The 12,783-nt window shown below is 41.7% G+C and overlaps 1 protein-coding gene and 1 pseudogene across 2 annotated transcripts; one reads left to right on the top strand and one right to left on the bottom strand.

The window, feature by feature from the left end:
* Positions 1–4,045: 4,045 nt before the first annotated feature.
* LOC148024907 (uncharacterized) lies at positions 4,046–7,885 on the bottom strand (annotated as a pseudogene). The gene is made up of 2 exons (XR_015693232.1): positions 6,593–7,885; positions 4,046–5,748 (listed from the first exon to the last, which is right to left on the bottom strand). The product of XR_015693232.1 is annotated as an uncharacterized LOC148024907 (transcript).
* Positions 7,886–8,258: 373 nt separating this feature from the next.
* On the top strand, positions 8,259–11,933 carry LOC148024906 (pentatricopeptide repeat-containing protein At2g33680-like). The gene is made up of 3 exons (XM_087693630.1): positions 8,259–8,453; positions 8,722–8,805; positions 8,856–11,933. The coding sequence occupies exons 1-3, from the start codon at positions 8,259–8,261 to the stop codon at positions 11,931–11,933; spliced, it is 3,357 nt and encodes a 1,118-aa protein (XP_087549756.1).
* Positions 11,934–12,783: the final 850 nt, after the last annotated feature.

The raw sequence follows: 12,783 nt of genomic DNA, 5'->3' as shown, positions 1-12,783 counted from the left end.
ATGTATTTCTCCACTTGTTTTGTGACTATCAAGATTTTAGTCTGGCTTTTGGTATTGGATGCAATTCCTAATTTGGCTAAGATTGAGGCAACTAGTGCAACACTATTTTGTTCATTGACTAAATTGTCCAGCACTCTCTTGGTGGTTAGGAGTTTGGTCGAAGTGAGGTTTGCTTCAAGCGCTCATTCTAAGTTAGCATTAACTCCAGATCTTTGTGAATGCCAAGATGTATTGCACTTGGTTAAATTTAGCCTCTTTCCTTTGCCTATCAACTCATTGTGCTTGCGTAAATCTCGCGATGTGCTGCAACAAATCCTTCCCTAGCCTTCTTTCCTCTTCTATCTCAATGACAATCTCATGTGCTAGTCTACCCACATGCACTACTACCCATACCTTTTGCTTGTATTGTGCCAAGAGTTGTTGGATTTTGGCTCGAAACTCCTGAGGGTCAATCGTAGGTCACTAGCGTTTGACACTAATGCTGGCATGGTCACTTTTTGTTCTTATGCAACTAAGGTTTTGATTATGCTAATAAGATCTAGTAGAGCAAAGGTTTCTCTTGTGAGAGACACTTCATCTAGGCACTTTTTGCACTAGGGTTCACTTGACTTATGTACTTCACGGGTCTATTTATGTCGCCTTCCTCCCCTTTTCTTAGTATTATTGTGGTTTAACTTCTTGTGGTTTCTAGGTTCCATTCTCTTGTTTGGTTTTTGATGATTGGTTGATTCTCTGCCCCCCCACCTCCCCCAATTTTTTGAATGACTTAACACATACACATGTTTCATATCACAACAAACAATCCCTTTCTTACCAAATATAATTAACTGTGAATGGTGTGCAATGTGCAAATAGGCTTTCGATTCTTTCTCAAGGAAAGTGGATGAATGCAATGTGATTTTTCATGTCAAGGATGCTCAATCGAAAATTTTCAAATGGTTTTTGTACTATTGCATTTTCATTTTAAACGTAACCCAATCACCAAATCTCAAGAAGGTGCAAAGTAGCACTCAAGAATTCATATCAGCTTCCACAATCAGGGTGCTTGATCTTATTACAGGTCTAGGGATTGGAAACCCCTTTGATTGGCTATGTAGTTTGCTTTCCTTGACTCTTAGTTTAGGCCTTCATGGTTCTCAAACAATGATTCAATGTGTTAGGTTAGGTGCAATCTCAAGATTTTCCAAGTGGAATGTGGTCTATTCCCTTGGCTTAAGTTTGTTGGTTCTTGTACTAGCTCTTGGTATGGTTCACACTCCCTAGCTTATTCATCATTTTGACCTTAGTCTATACTTCTTGACTATGGTTTGCTCGATAGGGTTTCTCAAGTTATGCTTATTCAATCCTTGGGAGGCCTGCTAGCCTAGGGTTTGTCACAGCTTCTTGAGCATCGTGTGTATTTTAGTTACTCTTGCATCCATGTCCTCAATGACTTGTTGGCATCTGGTTGGATCTTTTGATCAGCTTGCATGGAGCCTGGGTGCATTCATTTTCACAACCATTTTATTTCTTTATTTTTTTCCTTAACTTTAGCACATTAGTACCTAAACTCTATGTTCACATGCAATCTTAAACCAATTTACACTATGTAAGCAATCATCCATGCAACAAAAATTAAAGATCCAACACACAAAAAAAAAATCGATTGCTTCTCGACCCACCATCCTACACTAATATGTGTAGCATTTTGGAGTGCGAGCTCCTATTTTGTCGCTCACCTAGTTGAGCATGCACATGTAGTTGCTCGAATTTGTTTATCTTAGCAACGGAACCAAAATGTTGCCGCTCTCACAAGCAACACCACCGGGCTTGTGGACCACTTATTGATTCAAACATTTTAATTGATAGAACTATGGCTACCTCTCACATAGCCAATGCACACTCTCCAATCAAATGTAGTGAGCTTATCAACTGATCCATCCTCCTATAGATCCAAAATCTAAGGAATGCACTCAAGCAAGCTCCATCTCCATGCTCCACCCACTGTGCTCATGGCATGAAGAGAAGAGGAGAGGAGAGGAGAGGAGAGGAGAGGAGAGGAGAGGAGAGGAAGAGAAGAAGAAGAAGAAGAAGAAGAAGAAGAAGAGAAGCAAGAGCTTCTCCAAGTCGGTCCCTCACTCTCACTCACACTCTCCCTATCTCTCAATCCCTCTCTCCCTCTCTTACACAACAAGATAGACACAAGATCAAGAAGGGAGCCACAAGTTTACACACTCCAAAAATGAGCTTATTCTCTTATTTTTTGGCTTATATACATGTCCAATTTTTTGGGCATCCACTCACCCTTTGGTTCAATGCTAGCCCTTTCTCAATATATGTCTTGTATTCTTTCTAAGCCTATGAAGTGCAAATCATTCTATATGTTGTTGTAAACTCTATAATTTTACAACTTGACAGGAGGGAGCGTGGTGCTCATATAACTTGAATTATTTTCCTTGTTTGTCTAAGCCACTCTCACTTCTACACTCGCTTGTGCTTCCAAAATTTTATTGCACCTTTCTTTCTTCCACTATCATCCTAGAAGGGATTAGCAACACAATAGACATTTATTAATATCTTCTTGTAACATCAACTTCACACCTCATTTACACGTTCACTTCAATGCTTTTCACATTTGATGTTCTCTCTTTGTTGTTGTGTGACATCTCCTAGCATGCAAGATAAATCTATTGTATGCCTTTAAGGTCTTTATCTTTTGTGCCTTTGAAGTGCCAAGCTATTTTGATCTTCAATTTAGTCAAAGATGTTAGAATGTTATTTCAAAAGAACATTCACTTAAACCACATGTACACATGGACATGAATGATGCATGTGCATGCATGTGTGCACACACACATGCTCTCTCTCTCTCTCTCTCTCTCTCTCTCTCTCTCTCTCTCTCTCTCTCTCTCTCTCTGTTACATATACACATCGCACCACTTTATCACAGCCGACAGTTGTTCCCCTATCACAGCCGACATTTGTTCCCCCTTTGTAGCCATTATCTGGAGTACCAGAGCTACATACGCACATACACATACACGACACTTATCACACTCACAGCACCGTATTTTCAGTTTCCAGTTTTTAGCTTTTCATTCAACACTTTTATTTTGGATAGCTGGACCTCATCAGTTGTATCACAGTTTGTCTCATAGGCCAGTTTTGGTCTTTAGAAGACGTTAATATAACTTTCTTTCTTTCTTTCTTTCTCTCTCTCTCTCTCTCAAACCACATGTACACATGGACATGAATGATGCATGTGCATGCGTGTGTGCACACACACATGCTCTCTCTCTCTCTCTCTCTTGTTGGGGGTTAAGAACATTCACTTAAATCACATGTACACATGGACATGAATGATGCATGTGCATGCGTGTGTGCACACACACATGCTCTCTCTCTCTCTCTCTCTCGTTGGGGGTTAAAGGTTGCTTGTGCCTAACTACCTACATTTACTTGTGCTTATTGCTTGTACACATGTATATTACAAGTGGTGGCCATCCATCACTATCGCTTTATTTTTTATTCTTTCAATGACAATAGAATAAGGGAAGGTAGGCTACACATTTGACTATTAGAGTTCCCACATACTGTTTGTGCTCTCACCTCTTGCTCCATCATTAGTATTAGAGTAGGCATTTGAGGAGCTTCATTCACATTCACTTTAGCTCAAGAAGAGAGCTTCAACTGAGCTTCCATGGCAGCCCCGCTTTAGTTCATTTAAGGTAAACACAACTCCCCTTCCTTCTTGGATTGTTTCCTAGTCTTCAAAGCACCTCCTTCTTTTGCAAGTGACCCAAGCATGTTAGCCTGTAGTAATGCAATTTGACTAAGCTTTAATAAGTTTTGATACTTCTCGCATAGCACTAGATTGAAGCTAATTCGAGTCCAAGTATCTTTTAAAGCTAGGTTTTTCTAATCCAAGGAACCTTGAACTTTGAAAATCAGAAATTCCCTCCTCAAGCTCATATCATCAATCACGCCTTTATATATATGACTATCAATTGTTTTAGGAGATGCATAAAAGTCAATCAAGACATTCACTTCTTCAATCCCATACATCTTAAAAAGTTGTCCAATAGGGACATAATATGTTTAGGTTCTTCAAGATGGAGTTGTCCTCAAATCTCTCTCTCAAAGCACGCAACAATTGAGAGCAATATTATTTTTGAAAAGTAAGAGCAATATGCAAATCAGTCCCTATCGCACATCTTTGTAGCTTCACACCACAAAAACAATCACCTTTTATAGATGACCTCAAAGATGCCAAGTGACTAGTCTTAGAGCCATAATCAGGAATGATAGGATATCCTTTGTTGTCATGATTCCAAGCATTAACATCCACAACTGGATCAATAATAAACTCTAATTCAATGGCCCCAATAGTAGCATTAGTAATACTAGGAATGGTTGTGACATCCACAAAATCACTCTGAAATGTGTAGCTCAAATGTGATACATGTTCCAACAAATCAACAAGAAAATGCACGCTATAAACAAACTTGAAGCATGATACCTGCTCATAAAGAAATGGATTTTGAACATGAAAAATTTCCAAAAGTGGCTCAAAAACCTCGCAAATGGTCTGAAGAACTTTGTGTCGGCTTAGCCATTTGATCTTATGAATGTTCTTTACATGAAGTGTAGAACAATCAAACTCTTGCTCTAACTGTTCTAACATTTTTATACGTGAAGGACTTCATTTTATGAAGGTACCAATTTCATTAAGAATCATATCTACTTTGCGTGCATAATCGTTTCCCCTCATTGCATCACGTGCACATAGATGCACTCGATGTGCAACACAATGGATTGCAGTAAGAAATGGACTACCTTTCTTTAGTAGAAATGCCATTTTGTTTTCCCGCCATTACTGATGCACCATCTGATCCAAAACTAACCATCTTTGACACATCAACTCCATGTTTTACAAAAAATTCTGAAAGCAATGGATACAATCCTTTTGTTGACTTGTCATATACTTCTAGCAAACCAAGAAAATAAACATGTGGTTCATGTCTCCACATGTAGTTGACATACACAATCATATGCAAAGTAACTGAGACATATATAGACTCATCTACATATAGCCCAAAGAAAGAAGATTCTTTTACCTTGTCAATAATATCATTTTTCATAGAGTTAGCAATAAAAGACACAAACATGGCTGCAGCCTTGTCATTGTTATATATGTATTCTGGAACATTTTCAGCACCACAACAACGCAATAGTTCCAATTGTGGAGAACATTTCAAAAAAGACATATTATGCTTTGCAATGAAATAAGCTACTCGAAACAGACATAGCACACTATCATCTGCATTATCTTATTGTCTTTGTAACCCATTTTCAAATGCCTTTTGATTGTGTCCTTGCACATAAGCTGCAAACTTATGTGCCTTGGAGTTTGCATGCTGCTTTATTGTACTAAGTTGAATATTAATGAACCCGGTAGTGCCATACTCACTTTTACACTTCTTATGATTTTGGCATATGTTACAAAACACTCTTTCTAGTGATTTATCAAAATGTGCCCACTCAAAGAGAACTGCCCAAGATTCATTCCATGTACACCTTGCCTTTTTAATACGAATTGCCTCTTCCTCACCCACATTTTCTGCAATGCATGCATTTACCTCCAAGGTACTACCATTACTTTCAACATTTGAGTGCTTAGAGTTTTCTACTTTCATTGATGTAAAGCCTGGTAGAGTTAAGAGTGATGTTTGCCTTTGCTTGTTTTTTTTACTGAGTATCTTTCATTTTCTGTAATTAAACAAAAGAAAATTAAGATTGCTATTATTTTTCTTTCAAAAGTTTATCCCATCAGTATTAAGGCCTCCTCATAAGATCATTGGAGACCGTTGCAAAAATTAATTAATAACTAGCAACATTTTCATCCATTCATCCATCCATGCCCCCAATGGAATTAGCAATGCTTTCAAGCAAAAGATTGTGCATGATGGGTAATTCCAACTTTGCTTGTATTCAAGCAATTCATTGTTTTGCAATTCATTATGCAAAATTCATGGGGATAAGTGGTGCAAGGCCTCTCTCTCTCTCTCTCTCTCTCTCTCTCTCTCTCTCTCATATTCCCACTTGGTGAATCTCAAATTTATTTTGTAACCATTCTACTCTAATTTTGGACATGAGATGTTAAGACTCCAAATCCATGGATGTAAGTTGGTTGTACATGTGGGGCCTTTGTTGCCACAGCCAGATTTAGAATTGCCTTCATTTGGCTTATTGTAATAAGAGGAAAAAGGAAAAGCAAAAAAATCCCAAATTCTAATTTGTTGTTGTTGTGTAGTATGTACCAAAAACTATGCAATGCTGCAGCCTACAATCTGTGATTTTGTTAAATTTTACCATTAAAAAACAATCACCTTAAAAACTCACATATCATCACCTAAAAATCAATACTATCTTTCTAGTAACATATTATCTAAACAATGCTTAGATTTCTAAAAAATGCTTTCCACTTTATTAATATTATCTTTCCTTTCCCATCACATTCTTTCTATCATCACCTACAAATCAATAATATCTCTCTAATTTCTATCATCACCTAGAAATCAATACTATCTTTCTAATAGATTGTAGGATGCACCCTTGGCTGTTGCAGGAGGTCATTGAGGAGGAGCTACCTAGGGAGCCTTGAGGAGCTAGAGATCGCTGAAGGAGGAGCCGCCCCAAGGAAGTCTCGAGGGGCTGGACGAGATCGTAGAGAGGAGATACCCTGGGCTGCGACTGCCCTGGAGGAGACCGTTGAGAGGAGCAGCGCTGGAGGAGCTCTGGAGGAGATCCCTGCGTTGTAGGAGGGGGAGATGGTTGTTGTTGGAGGAGGGGGAGATGGTGTGTTGGAGGAGTGCTGGAGGAGGGGGGAGATGGTCGTGCTGCTGGAGGACGAGGGGGTGCTGGAGAAGCGCTGGAGGAGGGGGAGATGGTCGTGCTGCTGGAGGATGAGGGGGAGATGGACGAGTTGTTGCTGGAGGAGGAGGGGAGGAGGAGCGCTGGAGGAGGGGGAGATGGCCGCTGGTGGAGGAGGAGGGGGAGATGCAGGTCGTTGTTCCTAGAGGAGGAGGGGGAGATGGCGACCCACTAGAGGAGAAGGGGGAGATGGACGAGGAGGGCGAGATGGAGGGTGAGCCTGGCCCACAAGATGGAGAGTGAGATGGAGGCGAAGTCAGGTGAGATGGAGGGGGAGCCACGGTCCACAACGTATAGGGTGAGATAGAGGGGTGAGATGGACGACGAGATGGAGGGGAGAGGGAGTAGAGATGGGGTCTGAGGGAGAGAGACTCCCACAATCCACAACTCCACTAGTCGAGATGGAGGGAGAGAGGGACTCCCACGGGTGATGGGCCACAAGTCACGAAGAAGAAGATGGAGGGGGTCTTTTCAAGACTCAAGGAATTGAAGAAGAATGTTGGGTGCCGCCTAAATGTCAATTATTAATTTAATAATTTAATAATTAATTTTTGTAAATTGTGCATTCTAGAATTTAAATTCTAGTTTTTGTGCCAAATTTCAAAATCATGAGTCATGACTCATTTAATAATATTAAATAAATTAAATTCTACTTAGTTATACTAACTCATGAATATTGGTTATGCCCCATAATTATATTATATACTTTATATATTAAATAAAATAATAATAATTAAAAATTATATTTATAATATATGTCATTTAAATAAGTTTTATAAATATAATATCAAGTCAAAAAATTTATATTCTATAAAAATTTCCATTTATTTATTATTTTAAATATTATTTTATGTGCAATGAAATTTACTAAACCTTTTACTTATATTTTTAAAAGTGATTTTTATAAATTTACAATTCATCTTTACTATTAGTTAAGGGGAGGTTGGGGGCGGGTGCCACATCACAAAGAAACGCGGGGGCGGGTGCCACGCGTCCAACATCCGCCCTCGCCGCGAAAATCGGCCTGTCCCGGCGAGTCTAGGCGCTCCGCGCCTAGTTTTACATTAAACCTCGGTTTTTTGTGAACACTCGACAGGACTTCTTGAGTTTGTAAGTGAAATTACCGCGACACCTTTCGAGAGTGTGTGATTAGGAGAGGCACAAGCAAACGGACTGACCTTTGCTACCGTATCATCAATGTCCAACCAACAGATGCTATGGAACTTGAGCATGGGATCAGCAATCTGGCATCTGCTGCATGGTTCTGCTTTTGAGAATTTCTTTCAGAAGGAGTTGGGATGTTAGAGGCTCCGATGCAGGCAGGTTAGACGCTATGGAACCTGAGCATGGGACCAGAAAGCTGGCATCTGCTGCACGGTTCTGCTTTTGAGAAAATTTTCCAGAATGAGTTGGGATGCCAGAGGCTCCGATGCAGGCCAACCTGCCTGCGCTGGTGGTGGAGAATGTGGTCTGCCTTCAATCGGCAGGTTGGCATCTGCTTTATAGAACTTGAGCATACCATCAGCATGCTGGCATCTGCTGTATGCTTCTCCTTTTGAGAATTTTCTTCAGGAACAAATTAGGATGCTAGAGGCACGGATGTAGGCCAACCTGCAGGTGCCGATGCTGAAGAATGTGATCAGCAGGCTGGCACCTGCTGTATGCTTATCTTTTTGAGAGTTTTCTTCCGGAATGAGTTGGGACCCTAGAGGCTTGGACGCAGGCCAACCTGCCTGTGTCAATGGTGGAGAATGTGATCAGCAGGCTGGCACCTGCTGTATGGTTCTCTTTTTGAGAATTTCCTTTCAGAATGAGTTGGGACACTGGAGTCAGATGCAGGCCGACCTGACTGTGTCAATGGTGGAGAATGTGATCAGCAGGCTGGCACCTGCTGTATGGTTCTCTTTTTGAGACTTTTCTGTCAGAATGAGTTGGGACACTAGAGTCAGATGCAGGCCAACCTGCCTGCACCGGTGTTGGAGAATTTAGTCTACATCCTTCATAGATGCAGACAGAAGAAGGATCTTCTTCATGCGAAGCGTCTGCATGCCTACTTGCAACAGGAAAATCTTGAATCACACCCTGTTCTTGGCAATTCACTTGTCTCCTTGCTTGTTGATTGTGGCTACTTGCCCGACGCACAGCGTGTCTTTGACCAGCTGCCACAGAGGACAGAGCGTGCCTGGACTTCTCTCATATCTGGCTATATTGGTTCTGGGGACCCTCAACATGCCTTCCATTTGTACGATAACATCCAAGAGCAAGACCCTCTACTGGCTACCAGATACACCTATTTGACCCTTCTCAATGCTTGTGCTACATTGAAAGACACAAGAAAAGGGCAGCAATTTCATGCAGAATTAACCACTATGGGTCTAGACAGAGATCTTCATGTGGGTAGCACACTGGTGGATATGTACACCAAATGCGGCTCATTTTCTGAAGCACACCATGTTTTTGATGGGCTGACAGTGCGTGATGCAGTGACGTGGGCTGCGCTAGTGGCAGGATATGCTGAACATGGCTCTGGTGATAGAGCAGGGGATGCTTTGCAGCAAATGCAGCTGGAGGGCATCTCCCCTGATGCTGTCACATTTATTTGCTCTTTGAAGGCTTGTGGCCGAACAGGAGCAATAGAGACAGGTGAATGCTTGCATATGGAAGCAACCAAAAGGGGATTAGAAAAAGAGCTGTACACTGGCAGCACACTTGTGAACATGTATGGGAAATGTGGCTTTATTAAAGAAGCATGCCATCTGTTTGCCAGGCTGCCTGTTCAAGATGCAGTGTCCTGGAATGCCCTGATTGCAGGTTATGCTGAACATGGCCTCAATGAGGAATTGTTGAATTGCTTTAAAGAAATGCAGCTGCAAGGTGTGAATGCAGATGCAATAATATTTGCATATTGCTTAAAAGCTTGTGGGACAACAGGAGCTTTAGAAACGGGTCAACACTTACATGCTGAAACAACCAAGCTTGGTTTAGAAAGTGAGCTTTACATAAGTAGCATGCTGGTAGGTATGTATGCAAAATGTGGCTCCCTTGTAGAAGCACGACTTGTGTTTGACAAGCTGCAGCCTCAAAATGCAGTCTCCTGCATGGCACTGGTTGCAGGATACATTGAACATGGATTTGGCGAAGAGGCCTTGAGTGCTTTACAACAAATGCAGTTTGAAGGTGTGCCTGCAGAATCTGTCACAATCACTTGCGGCTTAAATGCTTGTATGACACTTGGAGCTCTAGGTACAGGCCAAGAAATACACACTGATTCAACAAAATTCGGTTTGGAAACAGAGTCAGAAGTGAGTAGTGCTCTGGTGGACATGTATCTCAAATGTGGCCTTGTGGAAGATGCACACCAAGTGTTTGACCAGCTGCCTGTTCGAAGTACAGCTGCATGGAATGTAATGATTGTTGGGTATGCAGAACGGGGATTTGAAGGCAAAGCAGTAAAGTGTGTTCAGCACATGCAGTCTGAGGGTGCGTGTCCTGATTCTGTCACTTTTCTTTTGTGCTTAAAAGCTGTTGGTGTTACAAAAGATTTAGAGACAGGCCATCTTTTACATGCTGAAACAATCAAACGGGGTTTGGAAAGAGAGCTTTTTGTGGCCAACACATTGGTGGATATGTACACTAAATGCAGCTCTCTTGCAGAAGCATGCCAAGTGTTCCACACACTTCCATCTCAAGATGTTGTGTCATGGAATGCACTGATAGCAGGATACACTGAACATGGGCTTGACGAGAAAGCTGTGAATTGTTTCCAACAAATGCAGCTGCAGGGTATCCCTGTGGATTCCATCACTTTCTTATGCAGCTTGAAAGCTTGTGGCTCTACTGGTGCTTCAAAAACAGGCCAAGAGATACATACAGTCATAACCAAGAGGGGACTTGAAAAAGAACTCAAGTTGGGCGGCACACTCGTGGATATGTACGGCAAATGTGGCTTGCTTCGAGATGCCCAGCGAGTGTTTGACAGGTTGCCAGTTAGAACTGCAGTACTGTGGAATGTGATGCTATCCAGTTATGCTGAACATTGCCAAGATGGGCAAGTGCTGAACTGTTTTAAACAGATGCAGCTGGAAGGTGTGCCTGCTGATGCTGTCACATTTATTCTATGTTTGAAAGCCTGTGGCAATACAGGAGCCTTAGAAACAGGCCGAAAGGTACATGCTGAGATCAGGAAATCTGGACTAGAAAGAGATCTACATGTGGGAAGCACATTGGTGGACATGTATGGCAAATGTGGTTCTATTGTAGAAGGAGGGGAGGTGTTTGACATGCTGCAAGCCCAAGGTGTTGTGCCTTGGACTGCAATGATCAAGGCATATGGTGATAACAATGAGAGTGACATGGCCATGAAGTGTTTTGATGAGATGAAATACTATGGTGTAAAGCCAGATTCTGTTACATTCACCAATCTTCTTACTGTATGTAGCCAAGCGTGCCTAGTTTCTAAGGGGCAAGAGTATTTTAAGTTGATGAAAGAATTTGGAATTGAGCCTACGTTGAATCATTACACTTGCATGATTGATTTGTATGCAAGGTCAGGACATGTATTTGAGGCATTGAAACTTATTGTGTCCATGCCGTTTCCTTTATCTAGTGTAATTGTAGTGGCTTTACTCGCTGCCTGTAAAGCTTATGGGCGATTGGAACTTGGACAGAGATGCTTTCATCAGCTTGTTGAGATGAATCAAGAAGATGCTTCTGCATATATGCTGATGGCAGATGTGTATTCAAGTGCGGGATTGGAGAGTGATGCAAGCAAAGTAGAAGGGATGAGGAACATTGTAGGAGCTCACAAAAAGCCAGGTACTGCTTCAATTGAGCTGAGCAACAAGTTGTATGAATTTGTTGTGGGTGTCAATCAAAAAGTAAATGTAAAAGAATTTTCAGAAATTCAGAGTTTGCTTATGAAGAAAGAAGGGTATGTCCCAAATCTAGCCATGCTCTCAAGACTGGCTGATGGTATAAATGAAGCAGTGTCTGATGATTTTATGAATATGAATTCTTTATGAATCTCAAACGCAACAACAATGAGAGTAGAAATTGCCAATTGTAGCAATTCCAGTGTATTGATGTTGCTAAGGCAGCCTCTGATGATGGAGCAAGGGCCGGGCAGGAGTGCAGCTACCAGGATGCAGATTTTGTATTCATTTCTTCTGGTGTTGAAGAAGCCTCAATCCCGTGCAGGAAGCCCTAGCCGGATGCATTTTTATAGTCAGAGGGGGACTACCTGAGAATCGTGACAAACTCAAGGTGGGAGAAGGATGTCTAGCAACTCAGACATGGATTTGTAAGCTCTGGTGAACTGCAAGGTCCCTGTTTGACCTGTGCTTCCCCAGGATTAGAATGTAGATGGAGACAACTTTAGCATCAAGAAGGTGATGATGGATGCCATTCTGGAGTCCTACAATCTTGCAGAGTTGGTGATCGAAAAGATGGACTGTCAAATGGTCAAGGATCCCACGACTCCTACTTCTGAGAAAACTGATTTGGAGAAGGCCCAAGCGCATTCGAACAAGTTGAATGCTCACATCTACTCTTTCATCTTTCTCACGCACACTGCATCATTGTGCATGTGAAGCAGATGATGGGTGGGTGTCAGATTTGGCTGCATTTGGAGCAGCTTTACAATTGGATGACTCCCATGAAGAGGGTATCTATGGAGGTATAGATGTGGACCATGGATCCCAACAAGCTTGCATCCATGAAGGATCACATTTTCAAATTGCAATGTAGAGCTCGAGGCCTTGGAGAGAGAGGGTATATGCTTCTTTAATGGTAGTTGCCTCAAGAAGTACTACCCTCTAATGCATCCACTGCACGAGCCTCCATGGTAGAACCACTCATGAATGTAAGAGTAGC

The sequence above is a fragment of the Lygodium microphyllum genome, chromosome 15 (assembly GCF_053477565.2).
Source record: "Lygodium microphyllum isolate KBCC chromosome 15, Lygodium_microphyllum_v1.1.10, whole genome shotgun sequence".
In the NCBI taxonomy this organism is placed as follows: Eukaryota; Viridiplantae; Streptophyta; class Polypodiopsida; order Schizaeales; family Lygodiaceae; genus Lygodium; species Lygodium microphyllum.
This window is presented reverse-complemented; position numbering and strand designations above follow the sequence as displayed.